Raw genomic sequence first — 20315 nt, 5'->3', positions numbered from 1 at the left:
TTGTAGGCCCTGAAAAGTCTGTGTGTAAGGAAGTACAAATTGAATCAGGCCCTAACTGGTCCTAGCTCTTCTCAAGAAGATGAAACAAGGAAAGAGAAACTAGCAAGTAACCACCCAGCAAGTTTGCTTACCTGTAAAGCAGAGTTGCTTACCTGTAACAGGTGTTCTCCCAGGCAGCAGGTTGTTAGTCCTCACATATGGGTGACATCATCAGATGGAGCCCTGCCACGGAATACTTTTGTCAAAGTTTCTAGAATTTTGACTGGCACACTGAGCATGCCCAGCATGCCACTAACCCTGTGGCCACTGGGGGTCCCCCTTCAGTCTCATTTGTAGCACAAAGTACGAGCGAAAAATAAAATAAGAAAACTGTTTCAAATCCAACTCCATGGGGTGGCGGGCGGGTTTCGTGAGGAATAACATCCTGCTGTCCTGGGAGAACACCTGTTACAGGTAAGCAACTCTGCTTTCTCCCAAGACAAGCAGGATGGTAGTCCTCACATATGGATGAATAGCAAGCTACAGGCGGACTTCATAACGAAGTAGGCCGACCAACACTCAACATGTGCAACAGGCACAACAACTGGGATGCTGTTGGCAATCATGAGGGAGCCTGTAATTCACAGCGGGTCGAGGTAGGACGAGCTGGGTTCTACACTGGGAATAAGTTCCGTAAGACAGACTGGCCAAAGACTGAGTCTTGTCGCCCAGCCTTCTCAAGACAGTAGTGGGCTGTGAAAGTGTGGAGAGAGCTCCACGTCGCAACCCTGCAGATATCAGCAATCGGTGCTGAAAGGTAGTGTGCTACTGACGTTGCCATGGCCCTGACTGAGTGCGCCTTCACTTGTCCCTCTAGTGGAAGACCCGCTTGCTGGCAGCAGAATGCAATGCAGTCTGCCAACCAGTTGGAGAGAGTCTGCTTGCCCACCGCAATTCCAAGTTTGTTTTTGTCAAAAGAAACTAAGAGTTGGGTGGATGCCATGCAACAGGCAAATTAGGGGGTCGCGCTAGCAAGGAGGCGCTAGAGTCGCTTGCGAGACATTAACGCCTCCTTGCTAATGTGACCCCGCCGCAGCTGCTGGTTATGAAGACTGATGCCGGTAAACTCGAGTTTATCGGCGTCCGTTTTCATTACTGGCAGAAGGCCAGTTATTAAAACCGATGCAGTTTACTGGCGTCTGTCTTCATAACGCGGCAGTCTGCCGAGGTTTTTTGTTTTGTTTTTTTTAACCGAAGTACAGAAAAGCAGTTTTTTCTGCTTTTCTGTACTTCTTTTACATGCGCTCAGCTATTAATGCCTGCTCAAGTGTTAGACGTGGGTTAAATAGGCGCTAATCCCCTTTGCATTAGGGGGTGGATTAGCGCCTATTTAACCTGTGTCCAACAGCGGGATTAAACAGTGCGCTCTGTGAGCGCACTGTATTGCAGCGGCCCCTTTTTGAGTGAGTTGCCCTAAGAAGATGTGGGGCGGTGTATGGACCAGCTAAAGGCCATAATTATCAGAAGGAAGTTCATCTAGAACATCTCCCATGCCAGTATAAGGAAATATCAGACGACCTCAGCCATATTTTTTTTTGAAAGGAACCAGATAGATCGTGTTCTGAAGCTGTGCCACCAGACTCATCTGATTTGAAGTCCAAACACTACTGGGTCAAATGAAGGCAAAGAAAATACAAATGCTAACTAGAACCCACAATTCTTACAATCCACCCATCCTTGGTAATATTCTGCCACTCTGGAAGGAAGAATTGGACCCCTTCCTACACCAGTGCGACAGGCTTCAGGATGTGTCCCAGCTTCAGCAGTGTCTGCTGTGGAACCTTTGCTTGATGCCTTTCCCTTTGATGCCCTCTAGCAGGAAGCTGCTACTGTTGCAGAGAAAACATAGCCTGGTGACACCTGAAAGATCAGAAGGGGCATCTCTTAAGAACGGTCACTTGTATGATAAGAACTGCCATCTCGTTAGAGTAGGCTGATCCTGTCCTCCAACTGATAACTGTATCATAGCTTGATGTTCCTTTAATTGAGCCATCTCTGACTACTGGTAAGGGGTCATCAGTGAGATTATCATGTGCATCTGTACACAGACCACTAGCTCTCAACCATGACAGTGTTCGCGCCCCAATAGCCACTGCTGATGTTCTAGCCACAGCATCAGAACAGATCAGACGTTTCTCACACTTTTACATCTTCTATTGCCCAATAAACATCAGCCTACTCCAGATCTGGCTACTTCTGTCAAGGTTTTCAGCTTCTTCTGGGCACCTAGTATGGAAATGGAACAACCTGCCTCCCAAAGAGCTTCAAGTCTTTCCCTGGGAGCATACTGGAATACTCCCCACTTTGTTTAATTTGAGTGCCAATTCTATCACCACGGAATGGTGCCAAAGTTGGACTACTCCAAACCCAGGGGTAGCCTGCATCCTATATTTTAAGTCAACCTTACAGGCTACCAGAAGGCACAAGCTGGGAGATTAACACATTCTTGATTGGAGGACTTGAAGCAGCTTATGTACCTTAATCGCTGCAGAGACAGCTGGTTGCAGGAACTGCAGAGGTCCAAAGACATCTGTTCTAATGACCCTGATGATAATGAAGGTAATCACAGTGAAGACCTGTTGGCCCAGAGGGGACATGTCCAGGAAGAAGCCTGACTGGGTTGAAGCTCTTTATTCATCTTCCTACTCATGGTGGGACTCTCCAGGAGAAGAAACCTTCCTTGTCTATGAGGGGCTGAAGTCTAGGGCCAATAACTCTTGTAACAAGGTACGCACTGACATTAAAATCACTGGAGCCCTCATAAGCAAGAACCCTTCCTCCATTTTGGATAGGAGAGGTAGCAAACTGCCGCTTGTCCTCAGGAGTAAATGAGACCAAGATTCTTCACCTACTTTCTTAGCTGGTCAATGGGCTGAGGTGCACTTTGGGCCAGGCTTAGAGAAGAGAGACACTCTTTGGAAACTCAAATAGGCTCATCTTCACTCTGCTGCACCAACAAAGTGCTCAGTTCCAGGACCGCCAGCTCAGAGGCACTTGCACCAATTGGATTTGCTCTGGTCTACTGAGTAGACTTCCATGCCCGGCCCTCTTCCTGAAGTCCTTTACATCAAAGGAAGTTGATCAAACACACTCTTAGTGGCACTAGTTTTGAGCACCGATGTCAGAATCAGCACCATCATAGACCTCTGTGTCGAGTGCACCAATGGCACCTTAGAGTGGGTACTTTTTGCCAATGGCTTAGAAGTAGCCCTAGTAGGATTGGTGTCTGGGTAGTATACATGTGTCTGCACCTTGGAGATTTCCCAGACCAAGAAGGAAGACTGTACTTGCACAAACACAGCCCATCCTTTCTTGGTGCTGAAAGTCTGTCCAGGTACCAGCTTCTTTCTCTGTGGCTCCAAAAGGAACAACCCTGATGACAGATTCTGCTTAGGCACCTTAAGCCTTTTAGCTTTGCTCGACCCCTAATGGATCTGGGAGCCAGTACCATGGGATGTAGGAGGAGCAGCTCTCTTGACAGAGCATAGAATAGAGGAGCAGGGGAACCACATCTCAGCTCCATAAGGCATGAGCTTGATAAAATCAGTCCTTGAACCCATTAGAACATGTGGGAAAGCCAACAGTTGTTTAGCAGTGCATGGTTCGGAGGGAAGTATCTTTGAAGGATACTAAAGCAACAGGAGAGTTAGAGAAGCCCGATAGTGTGTTCTTTAATTAAGAGCATATGAGCTATTTTAGCTTTCTGGAAACCATCTGAGTTAAGATTCCAAAGTACTCTTATCAACTTAAGCAGGTGGTTAATACACACAAAATAAGCGCAATTGCTTGCCTGTAACAGGTTCTCCTAGGACAGCAGGATGTTAGTCTTCACAGATGGGTGACATCAGATGGAGCCCGGCACAGAAAACATTTGTCAAAGTTTCTAGAAACTTTGACTGGCACACTGAGCACGCCCAGCATGCCACTGTCCGTGCATCATGAGGTCCCCCTTCAGTCTCGAAATATGGAGAGAAAAATACAAGTGAAAAAAATAAAAAAACGCATGACAATCAAAACTCTGCAGGGTGGCAGGTGGGTTTCCTGAGGACTAACATCCTGCTGTCCTAGAACAGTTACAGGTAACTGCGCTTTCTCCTAGGACAAGCAGGATAGTAGTCCTCACAGATGGGTGAATGCCAAGCTACAGGCTTCTCCCAGCAACAACCATGTCCAACAAGTACCGAACCAGGTGCCAACAGGCACAATAGCTGCTGTGCTGTTGGGATAGACAGGGAGAAAAGCCTGATTCCCACCAATGGGCCTCAGGTGGGGAGAGTTGGGTTTAAACCTGGAAGCGGTTGCGAAGGATGGATTGCCAAAGCTACTGTCATGTCGACCATCCTTGTCCAGGCAGTAGTGGGCAGTGAACATGTGAGAGCTCCATGTCTCTGCCCGGCAAATTTCAGCAACAGGAACCGCCCGCGGTGGTTACTGACATTGCCATGGCTCTCACAGACTTTGATTTGGCCTCCAAGCTGAAGGCCCACTTGTGCATAGCAGAAGGCGATGCAGACCGCTAGCCAGTTAGATAGACTGTTTGCCCATTGCAACTCTCAATCTATTGTTATAGAAAGAAACAAAGGTGAGTGGATTGCCTGTAACCTTCTGTACGTTCCAAATAAAAAGCCAAAGCCCTCTTGCAATCCAAAGTATGAAGAAAAATTGTCCATTTAATCCCACTCTGTTTCCTGTCTTTTAGCCAGTTTGTAATCCACGAAAGGACATCACCACCTATCCCATGACATTTTACTTTTCCTAGAAGCCTCTCATGAGGAACTTTGTCAAAAGCCTTTTGAAAATCCAAATATAGTATATCTACCGGTTCACCTTTATCTACATGTTTATTAACTCCTTCAAAAAAGTAAAGCAGATTTGTGAGGAAAGACTTGCCTTGGGTAAAGCCATGCTGACTTTATTCCATTAAACCATGTCTTTTCTATATGTTCTGTGATTTTGATATTTAGAACACTTTCCATTATTTTTCCTGGCACTGAACTCAGGCTAACTGGTCTGTAGTTTCCCAGATCGCCCCTGGAGCCCTTTTTAAATATTGGGGTTACATTAGCCACTCTCTAGTCTTCATGTACAGTGGATGATTTTAACAATAGGTTACAAATGTTTACTAATAGGTCTGAAATTTCATTTTTTAGTTCCTTCAGAACCCTGGGGTGTATACCATCCGGTCCAGGTGATTTACTACTCTTCAGTTTGTCAATCAGGCCTACCACATCTTCTAGGTTCACCGTGATTTGGTTCAGTCCTTCTGAATCCTTACCCATGAAAACCTTCTCTGATACGGGTACCTCCCCAACATCCTCTTCAGTAAACACCGAAGCAAAGAAATAATTTAATCTTTCCGCAATGGCCTCATCTTCTCTAATTGCCCCTTTAACCCCTCGATCATCTAACGGTCCAACTGACTCCCTCAAAGGCTTTCTGCTTCGGATATATTTAAAAAAAGTTTTTACTGTGAGTTTTTGCCTCTATGGCCAACTTATTTTCAAATTCTCTCTTAGCCTGTCTTATCAATGTCTTACATTGAACTTGCCAACGCTTATGCATTATCCTATTTTCTTCTGTTGGATCCTTCCTCCAATTTTTGAATGAAGATCTTTTGGCTAAAATAGCTTCTTTCACCTCCCCTTTTAACCATGCCAGTGATCATTTTGCCTTCTTTCCACCTTTTTTAATGTATGGAAAACATCTGGACTGTGCTTCTAGGATTTTTTTTTTTTTGTTTTGTGTGCAAGACCATGCCTCTTGCACACTTTTTACCTTTGTAGCTGCTCCTTTCAGTTTTTTTTCTAACTTTTTCTCATTTTATCAAAGCTTCCCTTTTGACAGTTTAGCATGAGAGCTGTGGATTTGCTTACTGTCCCCCCTTCCAGTCATTAATTCAAATTTGATCATATTATGATCACTATTGCCAAGCAGCCCCACCACCATTATCTCTCTCACCAAATCCTGTGCTCCACTGAGAATTAGATCTAAAATTGCTCCCTCTCTTGTCAGTTCCTGAACCAATTGCTCCATAAAGCTGTTATTTATTCCATCCAGGAACGTTATCTCTAGCATGTCCCGATGATACATTTACCCAGTCAATATTGGGGGAAAACTCACTAGCATAAAATAACTGAACTTAGGCAACAGTACCTACTAAACCTAGCAATATGCCTGCTTAAATAAGGTTTTCAAAAGTGTTCTGAACATCTTGATACAATCACTTAATTTTAATTCTGCTGGAAGAAAGTTCTGAAAAACAAGAGCCACTATCGAAAAAGCAGATACTCTAATGGCTGAAATATGAGCAATTCTAACTAAAGGGACATCAAGCATACCATGTTGCGTTGTCCTTAACAGGCAGGGGAGTTGATATAGTTTGAGAAGGGCATTAGCCCATAGACAGGAACTTGAATTTATCAACGTGAATATAATGATCTTCCAAGACTTGCTTCCTAGTACCCAATTTTCAATCCTACTGGCATTAACTACAAGCACTGGCTGTCTGCAAGTTAAAGCTTCCTGGCTTCATAAGCTCTGATTAAGTCAGAAGGCATATATCTGGGTATTCCTAAAAAAAAAATTGTCTTTTCTAGAGAAATAATTTGCTAACTACACATCAGCATCAACCTTGGGGACTAGGAAGCAACTTTTCCTTAAGAACCTGAGTGGGTAAAAAAATTTGGGCAAGTTCAATATGGCCAACAACTGTTCTACAGACAGATCCTGAGGGGGGAAAAAAAATCATTTCCATCTTATTCCTGCAGATCTATAAGATGAGACCTTTGTTGTCCTATTTCTGCATCTGTATTTCTAAACTTAAATAACTTTCCCCACCCTTAATTTACCCTGGTTTTTCAAAAACGGATGAGCATACTCTACTTCTACATTAGAGAAAAGATTCCTTCAGATTCTTAATGGAGTTTGAAATCAAGTCAGGCATTCAGCTCCAAGTCTCTCCACAAAATTAAGCAACAAAATGGCATGGGTCTAACCTCACTAGAAAGATAGATGGATGTACAAAAGCAGATGAGAGAGATCCACTAGATCCATGCCAAAAACAGCACCTCCAATGAGGGACAGAATGAATCAGCAATTGTAGAGCTTAGTGTCTTCATTTTAAGAGCAACTCCCTCAATAAGAAACCTTTACTATCCACATCAATTATCCCCGATCCTGCTGTCAAAATACTCCTTCAAAATTCTTATTTTGCCTCAATTACAATGAAGCTGCCCAAGACAATTTTCCAGGCTCTAGCCTGCTCAAAAGGCCACTAACTCCAAACCAGGGCATAAGGCATTTGTTACTTTGAGACAAAATCTCTTAAGTTACCAGTAAAAATTACGACCTATTCTTCCTTCAAAAGTTTTCCATCTCATATTTGCCTACTAAGTGATCCACACCACCATTCTGGAAGTACACCACATTTCTACTCTATTCAGATAGCTATAGTTTTTATGTTAAAGTATTTTATGACTTTTTATATGTTTCAAGGTCTTAAGTTGGTTTTATTAAATGTAATTGATTTTATATGATTATGAATGTAAATCTGTATATCGCCTAGGAATGTACAGAGGCAATTAAAAAATTTGGTAACTAAAGGTTTGGCTATTTCTCCTCTGCTGCGTCAATAATTAGCAAGTCATTCCAGGTTTAGTGCATCCTGGATGACCACTAAAAACTGCAATAAGCAGATGAACAAATCTACAGGTATTTTATTTCATATATACTTCCTCCAAGCACCTGTTTGCTATTATTAAAAGTTAGATATTCAGCTAGATGAACCTTTGGTCTCATCCGCTAAATTTTATGGTATGTTAAGCCCGTTCCTAGTTCTATACCTACCCCTCCAGACTTTTAAAATCTTTTCAAAACAATGATTAGAAATCTCAGGATACGAATTTCTGAACATCGGAGTTGTCAAACATAGAAGAATTGAAGCTCCTATGGTAATGCATTTGATTGACCATAATCATTGTTTGGAAGATCTAAAATTTTTTGTTCTGGATCAGATACATCCACGAGGAGTAGATAGAGAGGTATTTACATCAGCAGGAACAGAGATGGATTTTTGAACTAGATTCTATTGAACCACGAGGGTTAAACATGAACATCGAATGGACATTTTTTAGCCCTCGTCTCAACAGCCTCCTGAAGGAGGACGACAGGTCCAGAGTACTGGTGGAGAATTGTATGAGGGATTCATGGTTGTCCTGGAGCTCGGCCACAGCATCCCTCATCCTATCTCCAAAGAGATTCTCTCCAGTACACAGCACGTCTGAGTCGTTCCTGTACCGCTGGCTGGAGATCCAAGGCCCGCAGCCCTGCCATTCTCCAGGCGCCAATTCCTGCTGCAGAGACTCTTGATGGAGTCTCGAAAATATTGTAGTACCTCATGTTTCCCACACTCCAGACCCTAGTGCACCAGCAACACGAAGGTGTCTCTTGCTGCTATTGAGGCAGCTGTTCAGTCACCTCCTGTATCTGCTTCCAGATATCCCGCAGGTACTGGTTCATGTAAAGCTGGTAGGCAGCAATGCGGGCAATAAGCATAGCGTCTTGGAACACCTTCCTCCAAAGAGCGTCCAGAACTGTGGTCTTTCCCAAGGGGCACCAAGGAATGGGACAGAGAACATTTGGCCCTCTTGAGGGCGGATTCAACCACCATCGACTGGTAAGGCAGCTGACGCTTATCAAATCAGGCTGTCTGGACAAGGTAGACCACATCCTCCTTCCTTCTAATGGGAGGCACTGCGAGGGGGTGTTCCTATATCCTCAGCAGCAACTCTAAGGATGTCATGTACTGGGACTGCCATGATTTCCTTAAGAGGCTCCACAATCTGGAGTATCTCAAGCATTTTGTGCCTGGCATTCTCCTCTGTCTAAAGTTGAAATGGGATGGTCTCCGCTATCACCCTCACAAACCCTGCAAAGGTTAAGTCCTTAGGAGGGGACTTCCTTCACTCATCTGGATGAGAAGGGTCTGAAAGGAGACCACAGTCCTCAGAGGACGACTCAGTTGATCATCCCTCTGTGGGTCTTAGGGACCCTTATCCTCACTGTATGCCACAGGGGATGGAGCCCTAGGTGATCGGCCTTCAACAAGAGATGCAGGCACCAGGTAGAACTGGATGGGGGGACTACAGGCCTCTGCCGGCCTCGGTAAGCTTTCTCTGAGGAAGAACCGGCAATAACTACCGTATCGGTAGGGGGAGGTCTTGGTGCTCTCCTGGGAACTGGCGCCAGCTGGGTCAATTGCATACCAATGAGCACATTGAGCTTCGCCAGTAGTGGTAGGATAACTGGCAGCACCGGCCCTGCATTGCTTGATCCACCGCTAGACTCGACGCTCCAGTTCCTCCTCAAACACTGCCAATGCTAACACTGACTGGGAAGGAGGAAGAGAGGAAAGATTTTCCTCTGAACCATGAGGTGAATCGGTGACTGTCACCAGGACTGGTGGAAATCGGTCCCCCAGCACTGATAGAGGATGGGCCCTCCTCGCCACAGGGTTGCTTTGGGTGGGGGGGGGGCATCGTGGCAAAAGCCGGTGCATCCCTGCCCCAGGCATCGTGGATGCAGAAACTGGTGCCGATGCTTCTTAGGCTTCCCTCGACGCTTGGCCCGTTCTTTCCCAGGTGCTGAGGCCGAAGAGCTCAGCATCCTCTGCCTGGAGGATATAGACAATGGTCTGTCTCCAGTGCCCCTATCTGCTGACGGCACCAATGGTCCCACAGACATCGATGGTACAGTTTCCATTGGTGTGGCTCCAAGGTCCATCGATGCAATGCCACCAATGCCGATAACGCTGACTTCGTTGACCGGAAGAGCTGATCCATCTTGTTGAGTCAAAGCCAATGTTCCCTCGGGGTCATTTGGGCACATAAGCGGCAACCCCAGACATCATGTGATGCCCCCAGACAGAGGATACAGATGATATGTGGATCAGTGATTGACATGGTCCTCAGGCACCAGGGGCATCGGCGAAAACTATTCAATGCCATGACTGGACAAAAAAGGACCGTAAAGTTGAAAGCGATGGCAGTGGGCATCAATGGCAGGCGGGCTCCGAGGCACTGCTGCCAAGGGGGGAATCAAAACACAAAAAAGATTACCCAAAACTCAGAAAACGCTGGTTTGTGACACTACGGGAAGGCATCAAGAGGAACTCGGCGATAGAGCTGGAAGAAAAAACCCACAAAAAAAATATTTCTACAAGGCTAAAAGCAGCCAGTGAGCTCACTTACACCATGAGGCTTACAGCTCCACCAAAAAGAACAGCCTGAAGATGGACCCTGCATGGACACGTGGTATAGGGCATGCTGGGCATGCTCAGTGTGCCTAGTCAAACTTCTAGAAACAGACATAAGTTTTCCTCATCAAGGCTCCATCTAATGATGTCACCTACATGTGAGGACTACCATCCTGCTTGCCCTCAGAGAACCATTGCCACTAAAACCAGTTTGTTCCCAGTTCGCCCAGTTAAGAGATAGGTCTTCCAGAGCCCCCCTAGTGTAATAGTTTCTCTTCCCAGTTAGCCTTGACCTTTAAAACTCCGCAGATCTGCCTAGGTTTTTTTGTTTTATCATTTACACTTCATCCATAGCAGAAGTAAAGTTACATGGCAGGGGATCCTGGTGCACATCATTGTGTGTAAGTATTCACGCTCAAATTTCAAGTTAAAATCTTCATGCCCCACTCATATCATTCCCCACCCCTTTATAAAACTTCATTTGTGCGCACAACAACAATTATGCGCATATCCGGACAGCTTTTAAAGTTTGCTTTGCATGCACCAGCCCAACATTCACACATCCCCTAATTTCGGAGCACATCAGGCTTTTCACATTCACCTTTAACAGTTTTTGCTGCCTACATGCTTTTTCCAGGCTAAACACCAAGAACTACAAAAAAAAAAGCATATGACTCAAAAGTGTAACACTCAGTAACAATCACCAGTTATATACCTATATCACAGCAATGTCTATGGTCAAATGTCACTGATCCCAGTCTTCTTAAAGATTTTCCTAAAAGATCTGAGAAAAAATGTCAGACACTTACCATCTCCCTGCATATCTGAAGTCCATAGTGTCAGGTTATCACGTAACAACTGCATTATAAGCGTAGAGTCCTTGTAGCTTTCTTCACTCAATGTATCCAGTTCTGCAATAGCATCATCAAAAGCTGCTTTTGCCAACCTAGAAAGGTAAGATGACTTGAATTAATGTATGTGTAACAAAATTTCCGCAGTGATAGCAAAAGGTTCTATCGCAAAAAAAGAAAAAGATAAACCCTTTCCTTCTCTGAGCTATCAGTACATTTTACATATAAAACAGTACTGCGTGGAATGAAAGCAAGTTCATCACTAATTCTTTTGCTTCCCATTTTACATTCCTTAGACTCCATGTAACATGGATATAGCAGGAAACATTTTCAAATGGATTCTCCGCAGGTAAATCACCATGGAGAAGACCCCAGCCCTCTGTGGACAAAGTATGAGCACTACCAACACCATATGTATTTTTCCAAGAGGGGAAGCGAGAAGGGCTGGAAAAAGCAAGCATGGGGATTCCATTCAGCAAATAGCCTACAGGATGGAGAAGCAGGCTGAGAACCAGGATTCAAATCCTGGTACTCCCACCAACACTTCCTGTGGCTTTGAATGTCACTGTATCTACTATTGACTCGGTACAGATTGTAAGCCTTCTTGGGAAGAGAGCTATCAACTGTATATGAATGGGTTACCTTGAATTCTGATTTGGAAAGGTAATTAAATTTTAAAAAATTCAGAAAATCCCAGCTCAAAGGAATAACTTATTCAGCTCTTTCCTAATTTTTACTATGAGCTCAACCACCATGCAGGCTGCAAGATCACTGCCTCCTGCATTAATCAGAAGGAGATACAGTTCTTTCCTTAAAGTTGGTATCAGTTGATTCAAACTATTTGCTTATCAATTGCATGTGTACAATTTTTGTACTTAACATCTCTTTACAGTTTGCTTCTGCATTCAAAACATGGAGTGGTTGTAGATGCAAACTAATTTTCACTGGCCTATGTCCCGCTCAACTTTGTTTCCTGATCTCAGATGACACCCCATCACCAACCTAGTCAGTCTCTAGGGAGCTGTAGTCTGCTGGTACCAAATATAGCTACCTTTCTGGTCTGCTGTGTCACTAAGGGATGTTTCTATTACCTCATTTTTTTGTAATAAAGGATCCTCCGTGTTTTTAATGCCTTTTTGAAGTCTTATTTTAGTCTTCATGACCTACTCCAAAAAGGTATTCCATGCATCCCCCACCCCTTCTACAAAAAAAATATTTTCTAACAATGTTCACGAGTCTAACCCCTTGGAGTCTCATATGATCGCCCTGTGTTATATAACTTCCTTTCCACTGAAAAAATGTATACTTCTTTAGCATTAATAATTTTCAGGTATATGAAAGTCTGCATTCTATCCAATTTGTTTCTTTTTTCTGCCTTTGTTTCTTTGTTCTATGCCCATTTGCTTTTTTTCATCAAATAGCTCATGACCCTCCCATTGTTTTCCTCATCACTTTTTCCCATACTTAAGCTTCTACAATATATCTCATATCTTCCTTTTCCTCGTTTTCCCCCTCTTACATTCATTACTTTTCTTTTCTTCTTGGTTCTTCTGTTTTCCCAAACACCAAGGTATTGCACTATTCAAAAGGTACTCCTAAGCAAAGGTTAATGAAACTGACTTGCTGTTGATACTATGAGAACAGAAGCTGGTGCCAGGAATTGTGAGAAGAGTCAGTCATGAAAGATTATCAACACCAGTGTCACCCATCCTATGGGAAGCAGAGTACCTTGTGGCCTAAAATGAATACTGCAAGTTCAGTAATTTGCAACTTCTCTGAGCAGGAAAGATACACTCAGATTTTCACTTTAAAGTATTTCAACAGTTAAACTAATAGGCAGATTCTCATGTGTCACCTGTATAAAATAAAATATAGCAAAACAAAAAAAAATAAATGCTAAACAAAGATAAGCAAAATACCAGCATAAAACTGAAAGCACAAAAAATAAGGAAAACCCTTTCCCTAATTTAGCAGAGTTGCTTACCTATAACAGGTGTTCTCAGAGGACAGCAGGATGTTAGTCCTCACACATGGGTGACATCAAATGGAGCCAGGCATGGAACTTTGATCTCAAAGAATCTAAAACTTTCAAACATTCCCTACTGAGTATTTGCAGCTGTAGTCATCACCCTGCTCCCCAGGCAGAGTCTCTCTGTCCATGATATAGCTAATACATGGTGAAACCAACTCCCGGGGATGCGAGTGGATTTTATAAGGACTAATATCCTACTGGCCTCAGAAAACACCTGTTACAGGTAAGCAACTCTGCTTTCTGAGGACAAGCAGGATTGATTGGCAGTCCTCACACATGGGTGATTCCCAAGCTATAGACTGAACAGGACAAAGCAGGAAACCACACCGTGCTGAAAGCACCATCTTTCTCCCTTTTGCCTGTGAGACAGCCGACCCACAAAGGGGTCTAGGTGGGAAAACAGTTGGGTTCTACAAAGAGAAAAGCCATATAAACGACAGACACAAAACCCCCATGTGCAGCACAGGCGCTTAAGGCAGAAGAGTGATGAGAGTGCCAGCATGTAACACTCTGTATCATAAGTAGGATTTCGGATCAGGAAACCCTGACAACTACAGTAGTCTAGAACCCACTGGATACAGGAAAAAGTCTAGAGATGTAAATAAGAGAAGAACTCTTGGACAAAACCCACACAGTTTTCTTTGGTGTTACAAGACAACCAAAAAACTGGGCTTGAGAACTTCCCAGATAGAAACTGCAATCCACTGACATCCGAGGGACAGAATTTCTTTGCAGAAGTGTGCCCATGTTTGGCTAATAGGCATAATGGGCAGAAAACCCAAGTAACTCTTGGAAGAATTATCCAATGTCAGGGTGTGTAATAGACCCTACATAACAAAGCACCAGATATAGTTGACCAGCAGACCCTGAATGGGATCGCTAGCTCAAATCCCCAAGCAGGGAAATACATTAGACCTGAAAGCTCAACCACACTGCACCCTGACAAGGGCAGGATTATCCATTCTGTCTACAAGATAGTTCATGTGAGCAGAAAGACACTTTGGGCAACCTAGTAAAATAAGAAAAGCTAAAGGCAGTATCGGACAGAGCGTGGCGAAAACATAGGGAAAAAAGTGATGTATCTTTCCCTGCAGGTATACACTAAGATATATCATGAATGCCTTAGCGCGCCCCCCCCGAAATTCCAACTAGAAGTCGGAAGGAGCGAATAACACAAGGAGGCAGACCACTGGACTTCTGGGGTAAGCAGAAGTCACTAGGTTGTATAACAACCCCAAGCGAATAACTCACTGCTGATTCCAGTCGGGAGTTACCCACCGAGATACAGTCCTCAGCCTGCTTGAAACAGCTGAAACAGAGTGAATTCCACAGGGAAGAGATCCAGAAACACTCCTCTAAGAGACAGAAAACCGGGGTGCTGCAAGTGCAAACCTCTATCGAACAGGATTTCTTCACCAACCTGGAAACTCTAAGGGCACCAGGGCAGGGCAAGGGCAATCTCGGAACAGACTGCCACAAACTTCAGCCTTGATAGCATATACTTCCCCTGAGAAAGCACACGGTCCAGTAATGGAACAATCATTGCATGAACCATGACTCCCCTTGTCTGCAGACAGGGTTATCCCTAAATTGGGAAAGTATAGCTTGCAAGCCACTAGAACCAAAGAGCAGCATGTCTGCTGCAGGGTCCCACATCCCCAAACTCCCTCAGTCATGGATATAGCGATAGGTTGAAAGGCATATTCACCAATTAGATGGATTAGCGCCCTCCTCACTGAGGTAGGGTCCTGCAGGAATGAATGACTGGCAATAGTGATCCTTATCAAAAAAATGCCCATTGAGCTCAGCAGATATCAAAGGTATTTTAGTAGCAAGGGATCTATTAAATGTTTGAGTACTTGTGACTTGGATTGGCCACTGTTAGAGACAGGATACTGGGCTTCATGGACCCTTGGTCTGACCCAGTATTGCACATCTTATGTTCTTATGTGACTCCTGGATGGGAGAAACCCCTATTCTTCACCGTGGAGCTACTGTGCCTTAGGACGATCTAAGGAAAGCACTACTGCTCGACCAGCTCTCGGATCCACAAGAAACAGACAGCGACCGCCAGTCAGAAGCAGTGGCATGCCTTCTCCGGGAAACAAAGAACGAGGAACACCCTTGCAGGGGTGGACAACCAGGTGGACAACCAGAGTTGCGCTGGAACCCAATCAAATCCCCCTTTCCTGAAGAGTCAAGAAATGACTGGGAATCAGGACTTCCTGATCCCAAAAAACCTGTCAACTCTTCAGTTGAGAGTTGAGATACAATCACTGATTGCTGAGGTTCAGAAGCAACCAACCAATCTCGCTCCAGCAGCAACCCTCGGATAGGGAAGACCACCATGGTAATCAACGAAGGAGCCCTAGCGAAAACGGTCAGATGACCGCCACTGCTGTCCCCCAGCCCTAGCCTACAAGAAGATGCACCGATTCAAAGAATTGAGGCTCCGTTCAGCGAAACACTTACCAGGAACGGAGCCCCAAGGGCTTCCCCACAAAGGGGATCTGTGACATAGGAGTCAAAAGACATTCCGCATCTAAGGAAAGAGAAGACTCCTGACACTAACCTCCTGGTATGTACTCCCATTAGGGTTTCAACCAGGAACACAGTCCTAGGTCAGTCCTGTGGCAGTGGCGCACAACCTGTTGGGCTCACCATGAGGAAAACACACACACACTCCCATACAGTAGAGAGCAACTGGAGAATAGAGCCCTTCTGCTGTAGGCTGAAACCTTGAAGCAACGATGGCAGAACCCAGCATGGCTGAAAACTGCACAGACAGGGAGATACCTTGCCATACCAGACAGCACATGCTGCGCTCCACTGTTATAATAACTCCCAGTGGAGTGAATAGGAACAATGCGACAATGGCATCCCTAGTACCACTGGGGTTCTGGGTATGGCATGGTGATAGGTGGCATTCTACGGTGTTGCCCCCTCCAGTACCTGATAACGCTCCAAGAGGCTGGACGCAGCCCTTGAATCTATGTCTAAAATAGCTCACTACTGTTTTCATCATGGAACAGCAGCAGCGAAGACCATGGCAACCAATGGTGCTCTGCAGTCATGTCCTGTAGGATCCAACTACATACACTGGTGCCCACAAAGGTGATGGCACCTGTAGGGGTCATAGTGCTTTCACACTCGCCAACAATGGATCATATCAAGGGCACCAAACGACACTGCACCCAGGTTTTGACTGTGCTTGCCACAGAATCAAGGCCATGCACCTCGATAGCATCGAGAGGGAGCATGGCACTTGATGGCAGACCTGGTCCCCAACACTAAAAGTCTGTGCTGCTACTCCGCCACATTGAGGCCCAAGGCACTCGATGACTCCAGTGCATCAAGACTCCACATCCAGATGCCTGCAATACAGAAAGCCCTTATGGGGCAGTCATGCACCCTGATGGCATTGAGGGCACCCAGCACCTCAACAGCATCAAGAGTGACCACAGCACTCAAAGGCAGTCCTGGTCCCCGATGTTGTCCTGACTTCGATGCGTCAGATTAATTGTGCACAGGCAACCGTTACTGTGCATGGCACCGAAGGTGCAGCAGCAAGCTGCTTGCCAGGCTCCTGCTCACCCTCTCTCACAAGAGACTGCACTGCCATCACAAACATAACATAAGCGAATGCCATACTGGGTCAGACCAAGGGTCCATCAAGCCCAGCATCCTGTCTCCAACAGTGGCCAATCCAGACTACAAGTATCTGGACAAGTATCCAAAAACTAAGTATGTCCCATGCTACTGATGCTAGTAATAGCAGTGGCTATTTTCTAAGTCAACTTGATTAATAAGCAGGTAATGGACTTCTCCTCCAAGAACTTATCCAAACCTTTTTTAAACCCAGCTACACTAACTGCACTAACTACATCCCCTGGCAACAAATTCCAAAGTTTAATTGTGCGCCGAGTGAAAAGACTTTCTCTTATTATCCGAAAGAGTAAATCACCAATTCACATTTACCCATTCTAGACCTCTCATGATTTTAAACCCCTCTATCATAACAGAAGAATAAGAGAAATTGTCATGCTGGGTCAGACCAAGGGTCCATCAAGCACAGATCCTGTTTCCAACAGAGGCCAAACCAGGCCACAAGAACCTGGCAAGTACCCAAACACCAAGAAGATCCCAAGCTACTGATGCCAGTAATAGAGGCCATTCCGTAAGTCAACCTGATTAATAGCAGTTAATGGACTTCTCCTCCAAGAACTTATCCAAACCTTTTTTTAAACCCAGCTACACTAACTGCATTAATCCCCCACTCCTGCCCATGAAGACGAGTTCCTTTGAATGTGGAGAGGAACAGCTCTCCCCCTGACAGGAATAGTGTGATCCTCGATCTTTGCACTGTCTGAACCTCCATCAATGCCAATAGACTGGTGAAATGACATGAAACTCCTGCTGGGTAGAACTCAGGCAAGTCCCCAGGCTCAGTGGCCTACACGGATCACCCACAGACTGCATTCAATTAGTTCTGCCAGCATCTAACAAAGGTACAAAAACAGACAGAGCAAGAAGAGGACAAATACTAAACTATTAGTGCAGCTTTTTTTTTTTTTGTAAAGGGAAAGACTGCCAGGATGCACAGCAACTAAGGCCCGCCATGCGGTTGGCAGAGAGGAAAGAAGAAAAAGGAAAAAACTACCGGAAGGTAAAGGAAAGAAAAAAAGCTGCAGCTCTAGAGAAAATCACTTACAAAAACTGTGGAGAGAACAAAGCTGAATACCATGATAAACATGGCACCCGCGACCACACGGCTCCGCAGAAATAAAAAAATTGAGGGACTCTGCCTAAGGGCAGGGTGATGACTACAGCTGTTCATGCTCAGTAGGGTATGTCTGAAAGCTCTAGATTCTTTGAGATCAAAGTTCCGTGCCAGGCTGCATCCGATGTCACCCATGTGTGAGGACTATCATCCTGCTTGTCCTCAGAAATTTCAATTCCTAGTTGTATCTGATCTTCGGAGGGATAGCCGTGTTAGTTTGGTCTAACCAAAAAGATACGAGGCAGGTAGCACCTTATAGACTAAGCTATTTATAAAATCTTGTTTTCCCGCTACTTCCACAGGAAAATGTCCAGTGCAGATAACGAGTATAAACAAGACATGAGGCATCTAATGAAATGGACTCTATCCTCGAAAGTTCATGCCTCAATAAATTGGTTCGTCTATATAAGGTGCCACCCATCTCATACCTTTTTATTTGTGTCTGAGTAGCAGATGAGAGAAAACTCAAGAAAACAGGAGACTATTAGCTCATTGGTAGTAAACAGCTAATCAGAGTAGTTCTTTTTTGCAGAAACTGCAGATTCCACAATATTAGGCCTCTACAGCAATTTACATAAAATATAGCATCTAGTTAAAAGAGCATCAATGTCTAATGATCTACAGAAATCTCACAGACTAAATTAAGCAACTGGGCCTCAATTTTTATTATTTATTTTTTTAATTTTACACTTACCATGCCTATCATATAGAAACAAAATAGCTCAACCTACCTGCAGGCACGGTCGGGGGAATTCAGAATTTCATAGTAGAATACAGAGAAGTTCAGAGCTAGTCCTAGGCGGATTGGATGTGTTGGTGGAAGTTCTGTCATTGCTATATCACTAGCAGCCTTGTAAGCCACCAGACTGTTCTCTGCAGCCTCCTTCCTGTCATTCCCTGTGGCAAATTCTGCCAGATACCGGTGGTAATCTCCTTTCCTGAAAAAGATGCAACAGTTTTGATAATTCAAAATCCAGCAACCCAAGCTCAAAAAGCATTGAACAAGTCACATCTAATTAATCAAATAATTTCCAAATTGATTTAGAAATACAGCAGTATTTTACTCTGAACATTTTGCATAGCAGGGACAATTACAAAACAAGAATTGTATATAAAACTGTAAACCAACTGAGGACTTGACCATGGTAGTCCTGAAATTGGAATTTTGGCTCACTTCTGTCAACTCCAGCTTCTCCCCCCACCAGTCTGGACAGCAAGGATAGACCAAAGCTGTACCTTAATGGGCAAGAAACAAACTGTCCAGTACCACCATACTGAATGTTGAATTTACCAAGGCCCACATATCAATCAGGTAGTGCTTTAAAAATATATGCAGCATACTTCAAGTTGCTACTTTGCAAATCTGCTCCAAAGACACCCCCCCCTGCTTTTTCCACAAATGATGCAGATACTGCTCTAATTGAATGTGCTCTGCCTTCCCTTGGTTGAAGTCTTCATCATAGCTTTATAAACTTCCAAGATGGAACATTTATAGCCAAGAGCAAATAGAGCAGTTGATCTGTCTTGAGGAAAAGTTTTCTTTTTTCCAAATAAAACAGGCACTCTCTTAAATCAGAGGCTACAAATGTTTTACTGTAGATAGGTAAAATGAAGATGATTTTAAGGGCTCAAAGGAAGATCATACTGGTACCTCAGGATTAGATTCAAAATCCAAGACAGGAAAAGTCTAATGAATTTTTTTAGATAATCTCACCACTCTGAGAAACCTCAGAATATCTGGGTATCTTGCCAAGTTTTATTTTTATTTTTTGACTCTAATGCTTTATTTTGAAATGATATAAAATTGTTATAGAAACAAAGGGGATTACAAAAGATAAACAAAAATAGAAACAATAGAATATAAAGTTTATTAATCCCTTTGAATATTCCCATTTCACTGAAAGTAACAAAAGCGAACAAACATTTATAGGACAAAACACAGGAAAACACATAAGAAAATAGCAGTAACAACTATGATTTCTGCAACAGTTCAAGACTACTGGATCTCAATGGAAGCAGGTGAAGATGCTTCCTGGCATCTACAAAGAACTTAAGTTGCTCAAGAGAAAAGAAAAAAAAGCAAGTTTGCTTACCGTAAAGCTGTTTTCCGTAGATAGCAGGATAATATAGCCATGCTGTCCTAGGTTATGTCATCCGGTGTCACAGGGCAGAGCTGCCTCTCCAAGCTCTCAGCTTTCTCCCGTGCGAGTCTCCTCAGTTCTTGATAAAGCTCATCAACATTGTGTAGAACAAACAACTAGAATAGGCTGTTCAGGGAGGTAGGAGGGGGGGGGGGGGGTCGCATGGCTAAATGATCCTATCTATGGAAAACATTTACGGTAAGCAAACTTGCTTTTTTCT

The 20315-nt window shown here is 44.1% G+C and overlaps 1 protein-coding gene across 2 annotated transcripts in view; it reads right to left on the bottom strand.

Annotated features, from left to right (window-relative positions):
- The window catches only part of YWHAE (tyrosine 3-monooxygenase/tryptophan 5-monooxygenase activation protein epsilon), a 182376-nt gene that overhangs the window by 34057 nt on the left and 128004 nt on the right, over positions 1–20315 (bottom strand). For both annotated transcript variants that reach the window (XM_029611491.1, XM_029611490.1), the window contains exons 4-5: positions 18686–18892; positions 11101–11237 (exon numbers count right to left, since the gene is read on the bottom strand). In XM_029611491.1, the coding sequence (XP_029467351.1) occupies positions 11101–11237; positions 18686–18892 (344 nt within the window). The remainder of the gene's footprint in view (positions 1–11100; positions 11238–18685; positions 18893–20315) is intronic.

The sequence above is a fragment of the Rhinatrema bivittatum genome, chromosome 8 (assembly GCF_901001135.1).
Source record: "Rhinatrema bivittatum chromosome 8, aRhiBiv1.1, whole genome shotgun sequence".
Lineage (NCBI taxonomy): Eukaryota > Metazoa > Chordata > Amphibia > Gymnophiona > Rhinatrematidae > Rhinatrema > Rhinatrema bivittatum.
Note: the sequence above shows the minus strand (reverse complement) of the source record. Positions and strands in the feature narration are given on the sequence as shown.